Source organism: Eimeria tenella, genomic scaffold, assembly GCF_000499545.2.
Source record: "Eimeria tenella Houghton genomic scaffold, Eth_scaff105, whole genome shotgun sequence".
NCBI classification, from domain to species: Eukaryota; Apicomplexa; class Conoidasida; order Eucoccidiorida; family Eimeriidae; genus Eimeria; species Eimeria tenella.
In genome coordinates, this window is record NW_013541467.1 from 85,373 (window position 1) to 102,963 (window position 17,591).

A 17,591-nucleotide genomic window follows, 5' to 3' on the forward strand; every position below is an offset into this window, starting at 1 on the left:
GATACGCTCGAATTGCAGAAAGCGGTTCTGCGGATATTCCGACAAAGTTGATAAAAGTTAACAGAAAAACAATGGCAAATACGTCCACAAGCTGATATTTACATATTACACGAAGAACCTTAATGATTTTCAGCGACAGAAGAGCTAAATGTGCGCGCCGACGACTACACGTTGCCATCACCAGCGTAACCGCTATGAGAATGAACTTAATAAACGGCAGAACAAATGAAAAAGTGATGATACACATGAATGGAAAGTAATTGCCCTGACGCAAAAGTAGACGCAGCAGCTCTGGCATTGAAAAATCCTGAGCTTCCAATGGGATTTCGGATAGCCCAGGGCCTCTGCCTGCATCTCATCACGACAACACAGATAAAGGGAACCCCTGTATGCCTATGCTATGCAGAACACTCCCGAAGACTCCCGACAACCTAAGCTACATGAAGAACAAGAATAAAGTACATGTCATGGCAAGCCAGAGTAGTCTACGCCAATCTGTAAAGTCAGAAAAACACCAATTCAAGCTCCAGTTCAGAATTGTTCTTCCAATTGGAAGAAAGGGGAACAGGAATCTCAAAAATATCCCTCTCACACTGGCGTACCGGCGATTCGTACGGCCGGAGCTGATGCCCCGAATATGTAGAGTACCATGGATGTCAGAAGTAGCGCTGCTCCAAACGCATGCTTGAGTTTTTGAATGACAGACAACTCCCCACACCGGTGATCCATCTTTATTCTAGGGAGCTGCGCCTCTTTATCAAGTTTGTGCGGGTGGCGTAGGGTAGTTTCTCAGACCTTTGACCGTAAGCAGCAGTATAATGGGATGACCGTCCCTGCTGCAGGTCCACGCGGCCAGCACACTGACGGTGCTAGCCCCTAAAGCATCCTACAGGATCACGGCTAGACTTATTTAAAGCCCACTGAGGTTAAATGCTGTTAAGCGATCCACAGTTGCAATGAGTCATGATGCTCATGATGCTTATTGCGGCGAGGAAGCCAAAAATGCGACCGAATGAGTGCTGCCTCTGCTGCTTTGGGCTCGGAAGAACTCAAGAACTGTCTAAATATCGGCCATTAAAATTTGAAAAGGCAGCATAGCTTTGTACGTTTAGCGGATCTTCGGCGACGGAATTGTGGACCATTGGGCAGCCCCACGACAACTCCAATGCTGACCAATGCTTGCTGATCAGCATTCTTCGGCTTAGCACAGCTTCAGCAACCTGTTTTATGTTCAATATCCTGTATTTTGCTTTATACAGGGCTTGTATCTGGGCGCATACAGCCCTTCTGCTGGGTCCAACGATGTTGCGACCTCGCTTCCTCAGAATATTCGGCGCCAACTTCGGGGAGCGGGGCCTCCTGAATTGTCCGATTGCAAGCATATTTTCAAAAGTTGTGTCGCACGTGATGATTTACAAGGATGTGTGAAGAATAGCCACGTAGGTTGCTGCACCTGCGGGGACGCTTGTTCAGGTAAAATCTGAGGCCTCTTCGGACGCAACCACTCAAGAATTGAGTACGTGCTTACACATTGACGTGGTGCAAACGTTCACATCTTCAATTAAATCAGAACAGATTGTGTAGACCTAAGCCGGGTTGCCTCGACCACAATTTCTGATCTGTGGAGATGATGGGTACTGGGGCTTCATTTTGTTTCGTTAGGTTTATGCAGGCCAGCTCCACTTTATAGCACGCGTCTTTCTCCTTTTTATTCTTTCGTGGGTTTGTGACAACATATTAGCTCATGACAAATGAAGTCCATTTGGGTACGCAGCAAATCGTGCGAATGAGAGCCCTAATACTAATAGCCGGTGAACTGGGAAAATCGGCATGTCTTGATTCTGCATGCGCTGAACCGTAAGAGTTTGATATTTGATATTTTGAGTTGCGAGACTCATTGTCCCTGGAGGGAGTTATAATATGTCCTTATATTTCCAAATCGAAGGCTTCTTTTGACTGCAGAAGATTGTATTTACCGGGCTGTTTCAGGCCCAGGCGCACCAGGGAATTTTGAAAACAGCACCGAGAAATCTGCTCTTCTGCAAATGTGAGGTACAAACGGGTACCTATAATGGCTTGAAGTAAATCTTCAAGCCAGTGTAAGTACCCGCGTGTACCTAACCTATGCTGTGTGCAGGGGTACTATCTCGGTTTGGAGAAGAGGTGCTTTCGTTTTGTTAAGTGCCAACAGCCTACGGGCCAAAAATCAAGGAGGCACTATGAATGGCGTGTACTTTAATTGGGCATCGTCAAGAGGCACTGTACCTTTTGATTCATATTTTCCTCTGCAAATTAGTTCACGCAACGCCGTTGCTGGACTTTCCTTAAAGACCTTAAGGGACAACTGCGCCATTGAGAATACACTGATTATTTCACGGAAGGCGTGGAAACGCATGCCAAAGGGGAACCAGTACGCTCATGTGAGAACAAAGCTACATGCAGTACTCTTTAGATGCTGTTGAGGAGTGAACATCTCGGCTTAGCTCCCCGCACCCGTATTTCCTCAAGAGGCTCTTTCGATACTGATGGATTACCTTTTGTAGTTCGGCGCATTTGTTCTAACCAGTTCCTTCAGTTCAAGGTAGAATAGGAACAAGGGACAGACGTAAATTAGCACCTGTATTCCTCCGTAGTGCGAAGTCCTCCGTAGATTTAAGCTTTTGTAGCAGGCCACCAGATGCACATAATTATTTGCCAAGAATAGTAGCTGGCAATGGTAAGGACCCGCACATGCGCGGTGTGGTGTAACAGGTGCTACACCGCAGTAGTTATAAAGGCATTTGGCTGCGCTAAGACGCAGAAAAGACAAATTATAGCACTTGCCTCCGAAGAACGACGGCCTCGCCGATGGAAAGTATGACTACAATGGATATTGACCATTTTGCTCCTTGGGAGCACGCTGGACTTTCGTGTCGGCCCGTCCGAAGTCCCACCAGTATGCGTGTGCCAAGTACTGGAAACTGCGGCGTGCTCGGAAAATATAGAATTTCTACACTGCTCTACCTGCCAGTGGACGCTGCCAGGCACTTGAAGGCCCCCTGCCGTAGTAGTACCCTGCGTATCTCCACATGCGGTGTAGTGGCGAAGTTGAGGGGTGACACGGAAGGAGTAGGGAAATGCTTTAGGCTCAGACGCAGAGAACAGCAACTTTACTTATTGGATTGACTCGTCAAGAACCCTACGCCATTACCTAGTACAGTGAGCGCATCGAAGGCCGAGAAGCGCATACACCTTTTTAAGGGGGCTCCGGACTATGTACCATACAGCATTAGATGTGTTTTACGTTGCCTATAGCGCCTGAATATGGCAGCTGCCGCGGTCGCACCGTTGGCAACGCACACACAAATTTGACCTGCGTTGGGCGCAACGGCGACCCTTGAAACCTCTAGTTCACATAAAATGAGGAGCTGGAAATACGACAGAGCTATGCCGTTATAGACCTGCAGTAGGTCTACAGCCGGTGCAAGCTCTCCGAGAAGCCCGTCGCCATACTACTCCGGGTAGGAAATGAACGCTCGTACAGTAGTACGACCCAGCGGGGAGCTGCAGCTACGAACTCCATGCATTGCAGCTACGAAGATAGGCATTAACGCCAGCCCGCACAATGTCAGTCTTCGTTGTACTCGTCCACGGAAATGAAATCCCCTACACCCATTCACGAGGAGCACTTCCGCAGAGAGCGCGCCTAACATTCGAACAGTACTGCAAGGTACCTAACTCCTCCCTAATTAGACCCACGAACCATTACATTGGTCAAAGTGACGAAACGAGACGACGAAGACAGAGCATTTTCCTCTTTGATTTATATGACCCGACTTCACGTCGGCACCTAGTGCTACTACACACAAGAGGTGTGCGGGACTTCCAAGAAACAGTCCCGCAAACTGTGCGATCGTGCGCTGGCACGCCACGCTGACACAACAAATAATTCAATGCAGTCAGGGAACCTGACCCACAAGTGCAACTCGCAGGTGCCAGCACGCTTTGGCCACGACACGAAGAGAACAATACGGGCTCTAAGGTTCCATCTGCAGTAAAGAAAACTAGTGCAACGCATCCATGAAAGAGCAACACTCATGCAGTGGAACTGCCGGACTCTGTAACGCGACAGCCTCGATACGCGTACACGAACGCTTTAAACTTTGTGGTCGTTTACAGCAACCAGATTACCTACGGCTGTTGCTCACATACAAGCAGTTACGCCCAACTGGCAAGCTCGTCAGAGTAACTCCAGTGACTGGAATGACTCAATCTGGAGCGTGCTGGTGTGGCTGAAAGCCTGTATCCGATTCGGCTGGCACCTTGCTCTCTCGAGACGGTGAAGATACGTTGGTGTCCTGAACAGCTAGCGTCGCTTCAGGGTGAGTAGGCCCTGTGTTTTGAAGACCTGTGCAATCATGCGCCATCTGCTCCGATGGCTCAATGTTGACTTGATCTTTGCTCTGCCGCCGTTCATCCGTGCTGCCTGTGTCTCGGACCCGCCCAACATCCAGGCGTAGAATTTCTTCTGCTGCCGCACGCAGCAGGTGGTTCAGATTCCTCATGAGGAAGTGCCACTCATCTTTAGAGAGTGGCGCACAGTCTCTACTGAGGGAACTTTGCGGCTGGCGCACAGCTGTATCGATTTCCGTTGACGGGACTACTGTTTTGTGTGCTTCTGGTATAGCAATGCGGCCTTCTGCAGCCTGTTCCTCTGAACTCCAGTAAGAGGCATATCCTGGCCCCTCCAACTTATAGTTTTGTGCATCGTCATCAGCTGAGCGGTACGGTGCTCTAACCAGACATATTTTTCCCGAGTCGTCCAGCTGGCTCTCTGTTAGTGGAAGAAGGTTGGCAGGGTCGAACTTTCTCTCCACTTCTGGCCGTGTATTTCCATCATATCCTGATGAAAAGGTTGAACTCCTACTGGCATGTGTTCTGTCCCCACCGCGCTGTTCACTGCGAGAAGAAGTTACAGAAGCGGTGTTGCAAGTGTCCCGAGATATCCTTGATCCCGGAGGTGCGATGCTGCCAAGCTTTCCCATTCGTGCAACATACTCCCTCTGTACCACATGCTGGGGGACCGCATCCAGCTGAGTGCCACTAAGTGAGTAAGGCAAAATCCGTGAGGCCTGTGTTGCGTGGAGGACCGACTCCTCACCCTCTGACACAGCAAGGGGTACCTGATTTGCAAGGAACTCGTCTTGTGCAGTCAGAGATCCAGTCAATGTCCTTCCCAAGCCAGAAATGTTCTGGCCACAGTTGCAGATGGAGGCTCCTTCCAAGCACTGGAGCGTTCCATCACTGCCTCCCTGGGCCTCTAAACTGGCCACTCTTTCCTTCGTCCATGCCGCCTTCGCCCCACACAATTTCTGGCCGTCTCCGAGCCACGCAGCACTCGTCGCCTGCGAAAAGTACGAACATAGACAGTGCACGCGTGAATGAGCCTGTGGAAAACTCATGTGTTCAGTCTATTAAAGAGAATACAAACGATGGAGATCCATACGTATCCGTTCTCTCAACCCCTTGTTCTGCTGAAAGAAGCGTGATACAACAACAGCAAGTAATAAATGCCCGCTTCCTAGGAAACCGACAGCCATCTTCTGTGCACCAGCGCCTCTACTTTCTACCGTCCTTGGCGAAGAAAATCCAGTAACGGGTGCTCTGCTGAATACGCCAACTTCCGGCAATTCAGTTTATGTACCGGTTTACACAAAGAGAAACTGAGCTGTTTTGGGCAAAAGCCGGCTTTCTTCTGAGACCGAGCGTAAACCCTCGACGTTTCCGATACCACTGAAGCAGCGTTGGGGGTCGAAACCGCCGTAGTTTGCTGTCTTCCCGACGAAGTCACCGTAGACAATCCCTTATCTCCTGAATCCAGTTCAGCTTTGGAGACGGCACGAGCAGAAGCCCGTTCTGCTCGCCAGAGCAATGAACCCTGTTCCTTTGAAACAGCCGGTGAGCTGCGGCCACAAGTACATAAGACGAGTTTTGCAGGTCTCCAGTGCTTGTAATGCTTGCGGTCATACAGAACTGTACACCAAGGCGAAGCCACCGATCAGCTAAGAGGATGTTGCACAATATGATCTGAAAAGTCCACAACAAACAAAGGCTACATGCCTTCGGACAGTATTGATCGTGAGTGTACTGACCTGGTGCTGATGCCGGAAGTGCCGATACTGGAGGTCTTCACGATGCCCCAAAGGCCACCGGCCTGCTTGCACTGATGCGAAGCCCCTACACTTCCAGAACCTGAATACGACCAATCTGTGCCCGTGTACAAAGATGATTCTGTCTGGGACGCGGCTGCACGACTAGTTGTGCCAATTGCCGTCACAGGGGCCTTACAGCCAAACAACGTGCCTTCAGTCACACTGCAGAAACCCCCTTGCTTCTCCAAAGGTGGGTTCGGCGCGCCTGATTGCCTCTTGATTGAATGTGCAACTCCAGAAACGCCATCATTCGTGCCCTCAACTTCCGCAAAATTTTTCTCTGCTGTAGACGAAACAGCCGAGCTTAGTCCAGAATCCTTGGGACCAGGCCCCACTCCACGGGAGCTCTGCTGAATAAAGGCCTTCTGCTGCTCATTGCACTTGGTCAAAACGCCGAGATTAGCTAAACATCTCCCAATAACATCTCCTGACCCTGGCCGAGGCATGCGGATTTTAATTATGCCCTCGACTTTTCGTCGTATCTCCTTCTCAAGCTTGTGATGCCTGAGTAGGAGATTGTCTATTTGCTGCCGCCACGAAACCCACTCAGCTTCCCAAGCCTTCCAGTGCAGCTCAGCTTCTTGCCTGTCCTCTTCAGTATGAAAAAATGCACACTTGTGGATATACTGGCACCGACCAGTCTGAGCAACCTGGGCCATCTGACACCTCTGCTTAGTGAAAACACCACAACACTCCCACACGCAGAAAAGGGACCGGATCCACAGGTGCCCGAATTGTCCAATACCTATGCGAGTAACTGCAACAATTTCGCAACTGAATACTGACTAGAATCAAAAAGTAGCGAACTCGAGGAGACCACATAACATCTAGTGGGCCCAGCGACAATTTATACTATAGCATGGCCAATTTCTTGCACTTCAATTGACCTACTTGCGTTTTGTATACAATTGGATGGAAAATCTTCTCCAGCTTCGTGTGAGCCAATGGGCATACGCCATTGCAGCATCTGCAAAATCCAACCAATAAAGGCTAATACTACCCAATGTGGCATTCAACGTGGTAACTCATCTGCCATTAGCCTCGAAGAGCACAACCACTCATCTGGCAAAACTGTACTGCCATGCTCATTAATCAACACTTTCCCAGCAACGCCTACAATTAATTTGTGGATGAGAACACGTCGTGCAATGAGCCTTGCACCCACATTTAAAGAGCTAATTTACCTCCTTGCTAACGGACAGTCAACTGGTATATAAAAGTGCCGATACGGATCACGCCTGTCAAACTTGGCAAGATCAAACGGTGAAGCGCGAAGTGGATCAAAGTGCCTCGTCACTGGAACTCCAACAGGTGTCATCATCGGCGTGGAACCTGTCCTGGGCCCAAAGGGACCGCATCTTACGGTGTGCGTGCTAGGCGTGTGCACGCTCTGCCTCGTAGATGCGCCATCGCGCCGCTTGCAGCTCGGCATGGGCGCGGACCGACACGGTGACGTCGAGTGGCCTGACCATGTTGAGACACGCGTACACAGCAGGAACACAAGGTCCAGTAGAAAGTCGGTTACTTCATCATGCGAGAAGCAACGACAAAATACCTGGAGGTCCAAGTCGAGATCCACTTTCCTGCGGCCTCTCCGCGAAAGTTACCGACGGGTTGCTCCTTAGGACCACTTGTAAGGAAGGCAGCTCCTCCTCTAAAACAGTGTAGGGGAGAACACCTGCCGACGTTACAGCAGTGTTATGAGGAAGATGATTAAAGGCCGAAGGGCCGTAGGCTGGAGATCCGCTACTCCTCGATACCGAAGCTGCAGACGAGCCGAGAGACGCGTGGCAGTCTTCCAAATACGCCCAGCTACCAGCATTTATCGTGCGCTGGTATAACACAGTATCTACACTTCTTGATGGGGAAGCGGCACTAAACTGTGATGCCGAAGAGCTCTGTGTGCCCATGCTCCCGCAAGTTGTCCCACAGCTGGATCCTGTAGCATAGGATTCCAGGTAGCCTCTCTGAGGCAGCTCTAATGATTCACAGCCTAAAGACTGATGCCATGATAATTCTTGGGAGTTGTCTGCACTGGGATTATGCTCCTGGTCCGCCGTAGCCTGGCCTCTCTGCGGAAGGCTTGAGGAGGCCTGGTCATCTCTACAGAAAGACTCGGGAGCTCCGGATATTTTCCACTGCTCCGTGACGCTTCTGAGCATGCCTACAGTCCAACCGGGAGTTCGTGACGCTGCAGGAGAAGATTCCTCAACGCGCGTGGGCCCCATTGAAGAACGGGGCGCTCCTGGCTGCTGGAGACGTTCCATTGGGAATTCACGAGCAAAACAATCTTGTGGGCTTCTATACACTTTGAATTAGCCTGTATGGACAGGCAACATCAAGCTTTGAAGAATTAACAAGGGATCAGGTGGCTCAAGTGGCTCGAAGGGTCGGCATGCCTGCCGTCCACACAATTGAGCCTAGACACTGTCCACTGTACGCTGCGGACCAAGCGTTACCTAAGTGGCACCACAACGCATAAAGACGGACCTACTGCCTGACTGGTCAACCCTCTGTATCCTCTGTCATGTACTGGTGAGCACTCCAGAAAGGGACGGAGCACAGGACTGATGCCCGCACCGGTCGACAGGCAGGTTGGAGGGGAGCGGACAAAAACGGGTCCAAAGACAAACCTTCTACTGTTTTTGTGCCTATAAGCACACATGCAGAACTTCGGACATGGAGCAAGCAAGGCGATATGGTAGGGTTCTCTGAGACAGAACGGTTGCCCCACCCACTCTTCCCGCGTCTGCACGATGTTGATGATTAAAAGCAGCCATAGTATTTGACCCTCTCCCTCCACACTATGCAGAAGGATAACCGATAAGCAAGCAAAATTCTTACTGGCGCTGCTTCGGCATGCATTAGACGCGATGGCCTCGTCAGCACCACGAGCAGGGTTGGAGCACCCTATGGCCATCATCTCCTGCAGTCCGGATTCCTCAGGAGCCCCGGCCCCCCAAACGATCGAGCGCCGGTGTACCTAAAGCATAACAAGACATTATCTGTAAATCACAAGTGCTAATCATTACGTCGTTCAATTCACATAAATTACTGTTGTTGTCGCAAGTAGGCCACCGGTCTGGTCCGCAAGCTGTAGTCCGTCGAGCAGGATAGCACCGTGAACGCAGCTTGGCAGACCCTTTTTTCCTTTTGATGCAGTTTCCTAGGCCAATGTTAACACTGGTCAAGCTCTTAAAAAATAGATGCCGTGATAGAGCTCCACGCGACACCGCCTCATGCAAGGAGGCGCCGGTTGGTGGGGTTACGGGCCTCGAGCTTTGTCTTTAAAAATATGAAAGGCACTTGCTATCCCATGGCATTTAAAAGAAAACAACTAGAGTTGAGGTGTGTAGATGCTTGACCGCGTGATTACCGTAAAATCCACCTAACTGGCTGGACACTGTCGCAAACTGCACAGCTGGTACCGACAATTGCCACATCGGGCGTGTCCAAGAGTCCGCAGAACGACCTAAGAGAAGGTCAAATGTCAACTGAAATTCGCAACGAAATAACCAAATTGCTCCTCTCGCGCTTTTGAGGACCATTTTGTGTCACAGCATCGAAGTGGGGCTGTGTCCAGTGGCATGTTGGACAACGCCTCTTTCTGTGGGCCGAGATCCAATATCTGATTTTATAGCCTCTACGAACCCCAAAACGCGCTTTGCGACATAAGCCACGTGCCTTCTGTTTTCACCACCTCCCGCTCACGCGCTACATGTTGTCTACTGAAAAGCTCTGAAAGCTGGGTTTCGTTGTGCAAACATATGGCGACAAAAAATGGCAAAGCATGGCACGGTGAAGCTTAATCTTTGGACGAGAGTTCTCCTAAGGAGTGTATGTATTTCGCAGTGCGCTGCTTGCCCTAATTCGTATTTCCGCTGCTACCGGCTGCCTACTAGGAACCCTGCATTTCCCATACGCAGGGAAGGCTGGCTGTCCTAATGTGCCCCACAGCGTTACATCTAGAGATTCTTTACTGCCGGATGTTCTTCAGATAATGAATCAGGCTCACTCATCCAGACCTAAGCCAGATGATGACAACACTGGATGGGATGGAAGCGACCGTGGAGGGCATTAAAACGTGTGACACTCTTGCAAACACTTCGCCACCAGACGTTCCTGCGATGATAAAACAGATGCATTTGTGCAAACGGGAATAACTGGCGGGGCGTAATTAACTGCTACCGTTAGTGCGAGCTGCCGTAACAGGTGCGTTCCTGCCCTCAGTGCATATGTACACACATCTATTTACTTATAACATATATAATCATAAAGCATTGGCCACTTCCAGAGCGGAAGGTGTACAATGGAAATTCCCGAAATAAAGTGGATGCGCCCGACCTGATCTGTTAAACTGAGGCTGCTGTCTATGATCTTCTCACGAATACGTTGCTGTGTCAATTTAGCCTGCACCAAATCAATTCACGTCACCCAAGCCGTTATGCCACAATGCCACGCTGGAGCATCGGAGTGCTCAGAAAGTTTCTAAACGCCCATTAGCTAGCCGTCTGGTCTCTGCTCTTACCAGTTCTTTCCAGTGCCGTTCGCTAGGAACTCTCGTGGGGCTACTTCCTGATATTCCTTCAAGGGGAGAGTGCCTGTGCTCGTCACCGGCCTTGGAGTGGCACTGTTCAAAGCAGGCCACAAGCGCTATGACTTGACGGGCAGACAACTGATGGATGTTCGCTAACAGTTGAAAATAGGCACCTGAAAACCAAACACAGCATTCGGCTGCCAAACGGGTCACTACGCGCACGTGTAGCCACAAGAATGCAGCAAGCGTTAGCAGCAAACTCGCGTACCGTTCACGCAGGAAAACGGAACGGCGAAACTGTGGTACATGCGGAGTTGCCACAGCATGTCTAAGAGGACTACTGCTTCTGCAGGCTTCAAATCTCCAGGTATGCTGTACGCATCGCTCCTCAAACCAAAAACGCTAAACTTCTGCTAGTTGACGCATTGCCCATGTTAATCAGGATTTTGTATATCGGAAGCTGAGTGTCATTGTGATTCGAGCTGAACTTGAGGCCCCTTACGCGCACAGCGATGATATGGAGGAAACAAGTGCATTGCGAACCGCGACTTCGAGTTCAGTTGCCTCAAGGTTCGCATAAAGCTTCCGCAGGCAGTCAGCGCTGTCATCTCGCCGAGCGACAGTTTTAGAGTGAGGAACAGAAAATAAGCTACTACGCAAAATAGCAGCCTTGCTGGATTGGTACACGTCATCCAGATTCTTGCCGCCACCTTTGAATTTGTCGTTTGAAGGACTACTGCCACGATGGCTTGCGAGTGTCTCTCTCCCCACTTCGACCGCGGTGTCCACAGCACTTAACAGTGTGACCATCGACACGGCTTCGGGTTCTTTTAGGAAATGCAACGCTCCAACGCAGCCAGTGATGATGCTGCGAGCAACACCGTAGCTAAAGCCCAACAGACTGGGTCAATGGTTCAGACCCCAAGCGTTGCCGTATACCAAAAGAGCGGTGGCCGCGGCGCTGCTGTGCTCTTTTAGCTGTGACCTACCACAGCTTTGCGCGGGTTGATACTTTTGACACATTTGGGTGCAAATGATTCACTAAGCAGCACAAAGAGTCCAAAACAACTGACGAAGCGCCTGGGTGGCTATTTTGCGCACCATTGTGGCCTGCTTGGAGCAAGCTACTATACGACTGCAAAGGAAACACGGAAGCCGCATCAAATGCGCAAGTTAACCGGGTCCGTGGACCAGACAAGAACGCAGCGATACCTGGTGTCGAATATACACCTGTGAAGCAGGGTTTCTTGAAGCGTCACAGGGTGTATTGCTGCATTGCGGCGTGCTTACGGTGGCAGTGAAAATCCGGAGAGCCGCAAGGAACGCGCGCACGCAGTCATTTAGATCAGCTTGGTTTAACTGCGTTTCACAGCACACAGCCTACACTTAGAATTTGAATGCTGCGTCTCTCTACCGCGCAGCAATGCCATGAAAATCATGCAGGCTTACCTGCGCAGTTAGACGCTTTAACAGAGACTCAAACAGGCACTCATGGGGCCGCGATCGGCACCCTTCATCTGGAATATTTGCGGGCTCTGTTGGAGCCTCAGCATATTCCATTTCGCCTTCAGAGAGCAGCGGAAATTGCGAGAGTTGCACATGTAGTGGCTGCAGCAGAACATCTCTGAGCTGGACCGATGAGTCCGTAGCTGCAGCAGCTAAAACGAGAGCAACATCTCCAGGACGGAAATGCTGCAGATTAGCGACAATTTGAAACCCGACTCTTGCGAACAAAATCGCATCTTCGATGTTGTGCCTGTTGTTCACAGTGGAAAGCACAGCAACGTCGTTCTATTAAGAAAATGTGGTAGCTGCAGATCTTGATGAGACATACATTAGCATAGCGCGTGGGACTTTGCGTACTCAACTAGTAACTTGCAGAGCAGTGCCAAGTCATTTGCCGTCCACAAAAGCCAAAATGCTTCGACAGGGGGGGCTGCAGGCTCTCCCTCAAGAAGAAATTGTCGAAGCTGAGCCCAGCACAGCACATCTTGGCAGCCTCACGGGTTTCACTTCAAGCACTTGCTGCAGGGCCAGCACCTCTCCATCTCATGCCACACATGCGTGCTACTGTGAAAATAAAGGATCTTTGTGCCTCGCCTCTAGTAAGAATTTCCTTGGGGTGAAATTTCCACGCAGCGCCAAGAAGAGAAATTGAAGGATGCCTGCGGGACTGGAGAGTGGCACAGGAAACGCCGCGCCATTTTCCACAGAGCTCAATTTTTAAAACGCCGTAAGCTTCGGACAGGCACTATGTCCAGAAGCGATGTAAACCCGCTGTTACCAAGTGCCTTGCCTACCTTAGACTCGGCAGAGCCAGCAATGCATGTACTTCGAGGAGTTCCCATGTGCGTTCTGCTTTTGCGCGTTCTATTTCGATTGGGCTTTTGCAGGTGGACAAACCTTTGTTTTCGGGCAACACAAAATGAGGTTCTTTGTGCTTTGAGGAAAAGCTGGATCCATCATTATTTGAAATAGGCTCTGCAGCCATCGCAACTTTTTCTTCCCATTTGGCCTGAAATCGATATGCGGCAGAGGCAGCTACCTTGGGAACAGCCGGAGCCAGTAGTGCTGCATCTAACAGTTGTCTAGGGAGCACTTTGGTTGTCTGTGTTATCTTCAGCTGTGTGTTGTTCACAAGCCGGGACACCAAATGTGCATACTTCCCCATGGCAACATCGTGTGGGCCCCCAATCCAGTTGAGCCGTCAGCAACTTTGGCGAATAGATTAAAACGGCTCCATCACGAAAAACAGCATAATCTCAGAATGCTAAAAGAAGAGCTTAGCCCATAGACTGGCCCATGCCTTGCCAAGCATTTCCAGGAAAGACACTGCTCGCCAGTGGCATTCTCGCGCGGTTGACAGAGGAGATGTGGGGATATACAACTCGCTCAGTGAGGCTTTATAGAACATCGTTTTTACTCTGAGCAAAAGCACCGAGGTCTCCGAAGGTCCAAATACCCCTATTCAATGTAGTGCCTTAATTGCATGCATTCTATGTTTCGCTGCTGCATGCAGCTTCGAGCATAAAAGCTCGCTCATCATAGTGCTGGATATGTCATAACTGGCAGATTTTATAGACTTTAGAAGATACCATATCCCACGCACAAAATGCCCATTGTCAGCAGACACACTCGAACATCGATTTCAAGCTGGTGCTGCAGTAACGACTTAGATCTGTCCCTTTCTTCGGTATTTGTTTGTCTCCTCGACTCCAAGGCTTGAGCCTTCATTACAGATGCAGATGCCACTTTATCCTGGACAGCCTGCCGGCAGAGGCGCTTCTTCACATTAATTATTTGGGGTCACTCTGCAGCTGAGTATGCTGCGTCAAGCGGAGCACCATGGTTCCATGCATGTTGGTCCCTGCTAATGTCTCATGCGTGTTACACTTGTCAAATATTAAGGTAATTGAACTCCACGTCATCTGAGGGGTTTGACGTGATGGAGGTAGCTGCCCTCCTCATGTTTTCGGCTGCCTCGTGAGGTGAGCGTCGCATCCCATCGTTACCTAAGGGATGATGTTTGGGTTTTTACCCGGAGTATGGGGGCTTTTAAGCACCTTCGGACAATCTTTTTGGCACATTACACTCTCTGTATAGGATGGCTCAGCGCACAGTCCCTCGCGGTCACATTGCGCACTCTCGCAACTACCTACGACCGACCCCTAGGCCTATACGCCTTCACGACGCTTTCATTTCCGCCCAGTGCCTATCTCCCTAAGGTTCCAGAAAAGCCCGATCTGCTTTGGTCACTGTGCAGCGATGCCTCAAGCGGCTCTGCCCAGCACCGAAGCACTGCAGACGGTTCCTCACGAGCAGCGTGGGACCTGTTACATCTGCAGCACCGTGCCAGAGGCGGAACTTTGTTCCTTCGCACACAGGGCGAAACGCAGCTGCATGCGACCACTGCAGCTGAGGGATGCAGCAAAGCAAAGAGTTCGCGGCAGTGGTCCAAACCAAGAGGAAGCGATCTGCATGCCGTTTGCAATGCCAGTAGCGGCAGGTGGTTTCGTGAGGGAAATTCGCCGGCCTTCAACAGCGCATCTGGGCTCAGCAATTACCCTTTGTGTCGCTCTGAAAATTATCTTGCGCTCCGTCACCCGTTTAGCCCCTATTGGGGCCCCCATGCGTCTCCACGAGGAGACGATGCACAATGTAGTCTCGCCTCACACGAGCGGAAGCTATATCCAAGAGATATACACGCCTTCAAAGAGGCGCTGAGCCGGCTAGATGAACGCTTTCTGGAAATCGCCAAGGAGACGTAAGTGGCCTTTTGTACCATGGCAGTTGTGATGCCACCTGAGGAGAAATTGGCCTCCATCAGGGACCCCAAATTTTTCGCATGTAGTGGCAGATAATTGCTTGCTGCGTGTGTATTACTATTTTTGTGATTTGCAGAGCCTCACCTACGGCGAAGTAAGCCAATGAAAGCTCGAAATAACTATCGGGTGACGTGAAGCAGTGCTGCTGTTGGGCTGCGCGTTGGAGACACTGGAACATTCCGTTGATACCCGTCGTTGTGCAATTCGATTTTATACTGGTGTTGAGATGCCGCTCCTATGTGCTTTAGTTTGTGCTTTGCTCGTAGAAATGAGGAAATACTGCAAAGCCTCAGCATGCTTTGGAGACAAAGGCATCTAGAGCATCGCCAGGAGGAAGCGCAACAGCAAAGCTTAGAGAGAAGAGCTAGCGCACCGCTTTACACAGCGGGAGATGAGAATATTTTGGGACGTAGAGGTAGTAGCGCTTTCAGAGCAAGAGCGTACAAGACAGTGCGTCACCGCGGGAAGAGCACATGAGCAGACAGTGGCGCAGCTGATGTAGTGAAATATGAATGACATCTAAATATCAAGCGCGATATAACACAAACAACGGATGCAATCTAAGTGATAATGGTCAGCGCCTGTCCGAACTCCGTAATACCAAGACAGGTCCCGTTTAATATGGTTTATAGCTGCTTTTGTGTGCTTGGCCCTTGTTGAAGGCATTTGAAATTATTCACGGGTCACGGATTCCGATTCGTAGTATTGCTGAAGTCCTCCTGTTGCTTCGGGAAGGAGGCCTGATTCTCCGTGGCGAAGAATTGAACATAATTAAGCGTGGCGCGTTCCGTTCAGCAGTGCTCCAGAAAATTCACTCGGTGCTGTCTCATGGCGTTGCTGGGCTTATCAAAAAGTCGTGAGTTCAAATAGGTTTCACTCAGTCAACGGTTTTAGATGTCTTTGTTGAGGCAGCGCTTCGTCTCATGGAGAAGGGCGAGGCGCGGGAAGCACAGAAAACACAAAGAATATTTTTAATAGTCCTCGGCCAAGTGAACCATTGAGCATGTACACGCTTCATTTGTTGCACTGCGCCTGACTGTGAGCATAACTAAAACATTTATTTGGCAGGCTTGCGGTATTATAACCACGGTTTGTGTCTTCTTAGGAGAAGTGTTGTTCGAGAAGGAGCCCTCGGAGACCTCAGCAGACTGCCTGGGGTATCCCGACGCACCGCGGCTCTTTTATTTGACAACTTCTTCGTAGACAGCGCGCAGGCCCTGCGTGGACTTCTTGCTCATGCGCAGAGATCAGAAACGAGTAGGGGACCGGATTTTGACAGCCGCGTGTCTCTTCCTTCACGAGTGGCAGACGTCGCCGAGCCTTCTGAGGTTTCGCCGACTCCGGATGTCGCTGGAATTGCAGAGCTCTTCCCAACGGTTCTCAGCAGGGCTTGCATTATCCACGCAGATGCATTTGGTGCCGCTATGGACGCCACAGAATTTGACGAGTGGCAGCAGCAGCTGCTGTTGGTACTGCGCTGCCTAAGGGATACACACGAACTCACTCCGTCTTTACCTCTAGACTTCCCTGCGGACAAGGGAAACGCTTGCTCACGGCCATTCGCCCCCCCGGAGTTCCAAGCTTTGCCGGTAACGTCACTTGGTGGAGGCATTTTTCACGGTGAAAACACGAAACTGACGCCTCTGTCACTGCAGGTGTCGCTTCTGCCTGGCTGGACTGAAGAGAATGTTCTACCTCCAGCCCTCGATCATCTCGTCTGCTGCGGTGGTCACGGTGCACGACCCGACCAGATAAACTGGGTACAGAGACAATGGGACAAAGTGTCTGAGGCATACAAAATGATGCGTCAAAAGCTCCACTGTAGTGTCGTAGATGCTTTGAAACAACGTGGCCTAGTCACGGAAATCATTTGCGATAATGCGAGGACAAATACAACACACGCAGCCGGAAGGCTTCCGTGGCGTCAAGAAACCTACAGATTGGTACGAACGCACTAAAACTACGGCAATCGTTTTTCGATATTCCTTGACGAATTATGGTCGGCGCCACGGAAGGTGGCAAGTAGCCTGACGCACCTTACGGATACAAGTCTTCCCTACAGCAGACATTTCATGTGTATGGTGTGTTTGCAGATTATTATTCAAGCAGTCCCTCCTCGCGCTTTCCCATTTGCCACTCTCGCTGCTCGATGCTGCGCATCCGTATATCGGCCGCTACAAAATCGAATACGCAAGCGCTGGGGCTACAGCCTGACGCCAAGAGGTTTGACGGTATCTCTAGCAAAGAAACGAAGCACAGCTGCAAGTGTTGAGGATCAAGTTGGGGCATCATCGTCTCTCAGCCAAACTCCCAAAGCAGTAGCAGGAGACGTCAGCGATTCAGAAGGACCCATTCTGGAGAGCTGCACTCACAGTCCAACCCTGGCAGAGCAGGCTTTATGGGCTTTTGATGAACAAGGGGTCTTGCGACTGTTGCAGGAGCCACTGTCAATGCAGGAAAGAGTGGGCAAAATTTTGACGGGCCCGTAGACACTCGACTGCGGGCAGCGGCAAATGCACCGCCACTTAGTGGTGATAG

The 17,591-nt window shown here is 50.5% G+C and overlaps 3 protein-coding genes across 3 annotated transcripts; 1 reads left to right on the forward strand and 2 right to left on the reverse strand.

Moving 5' to 3' along the window:
* Nucleotides 1–4,247: 4,247 nt before the first annotated feature.
* On the reverse strand, nucleotides 4,248–8,458 carry ETH_00006420 (uncharacterized protein; the record flags this gene model as incomplete). Its single annotated transcript, XM_013372729.1, has 6 exons — nucleotides 4,248–5,384; nucleotides 5,753–5,942; nucleotides 6,132–6,859; nucleotides 7,083–7,158; nucleotides 7,376–7,655; nucleotides 7,747–8,458. 6 exons carry the CDS (start codon nucleotides 8,456–8,458, stop codon nucleotides 4,248–4,250), a joined length of 3,123 nt encoding a protein of 1,040 aa, XP_013228183.1.
* Nucleotides 8,459–8,696: 238 nt separating this feature from the next.
* On the reverse strand, nucleotides 8,697–13,399 carry ETH_00006425 (uncharacterized protein; the record flags this gene model as incomplete). Its single annotated transcript, XM_013372730.1, has 12 exons — nucleotides 8,697–8,842; nucleotides 9,036–9,174; nucleotides 10,536–10,601; nucleotides 10,720–10,901; nucleotides 10,997–11,112; nucleotides 11,231–11,596; nucleotides 11,718–11,863; nucleotides 12,019–12,087; nucleotides 12,178–12,484; nucleotides 12,592–12,698; nucleotides 12,829–12,901; nucleotides 13,029–13,399. The coding sequence occupies 12 exons, from the start codon at nucleotides 13,397–13,399 to the stop codon at nucleotides 8,697–8,699; spliced, it is 2,088 nt and encodes a 695-aa protein (XP_013228184.1).
* An 874-nt stretch (nucleotides 13,400–14,273) lies between these two features.
* Nucleotides 14,274–17,542, forward strand: ETH_00006430 (uncharacterized protein; the record flags this gene model as incomplete). The annotated part of the gene is made up of 6 exons (XM_013372731.1): nucleotides 14,274–14,992; nucleotides 15,130–15,147; nucleotides 15,320–15,503; nucleotides 15,716–15,909; nucleotides 16,159–16,996; nucleotides 17,147–17,542. The coding sequence occupies 6 exons, from the start codon at nucleotides 14,274–14,276 to the stop codon at nucleotides 17,540–17,542; spliced, it is 2,349 nt and encodes a 782-aa protein (XP_013228185.1).
* Nucleotides 17,543–17,591: the final 49 nt, after the last annotated feature.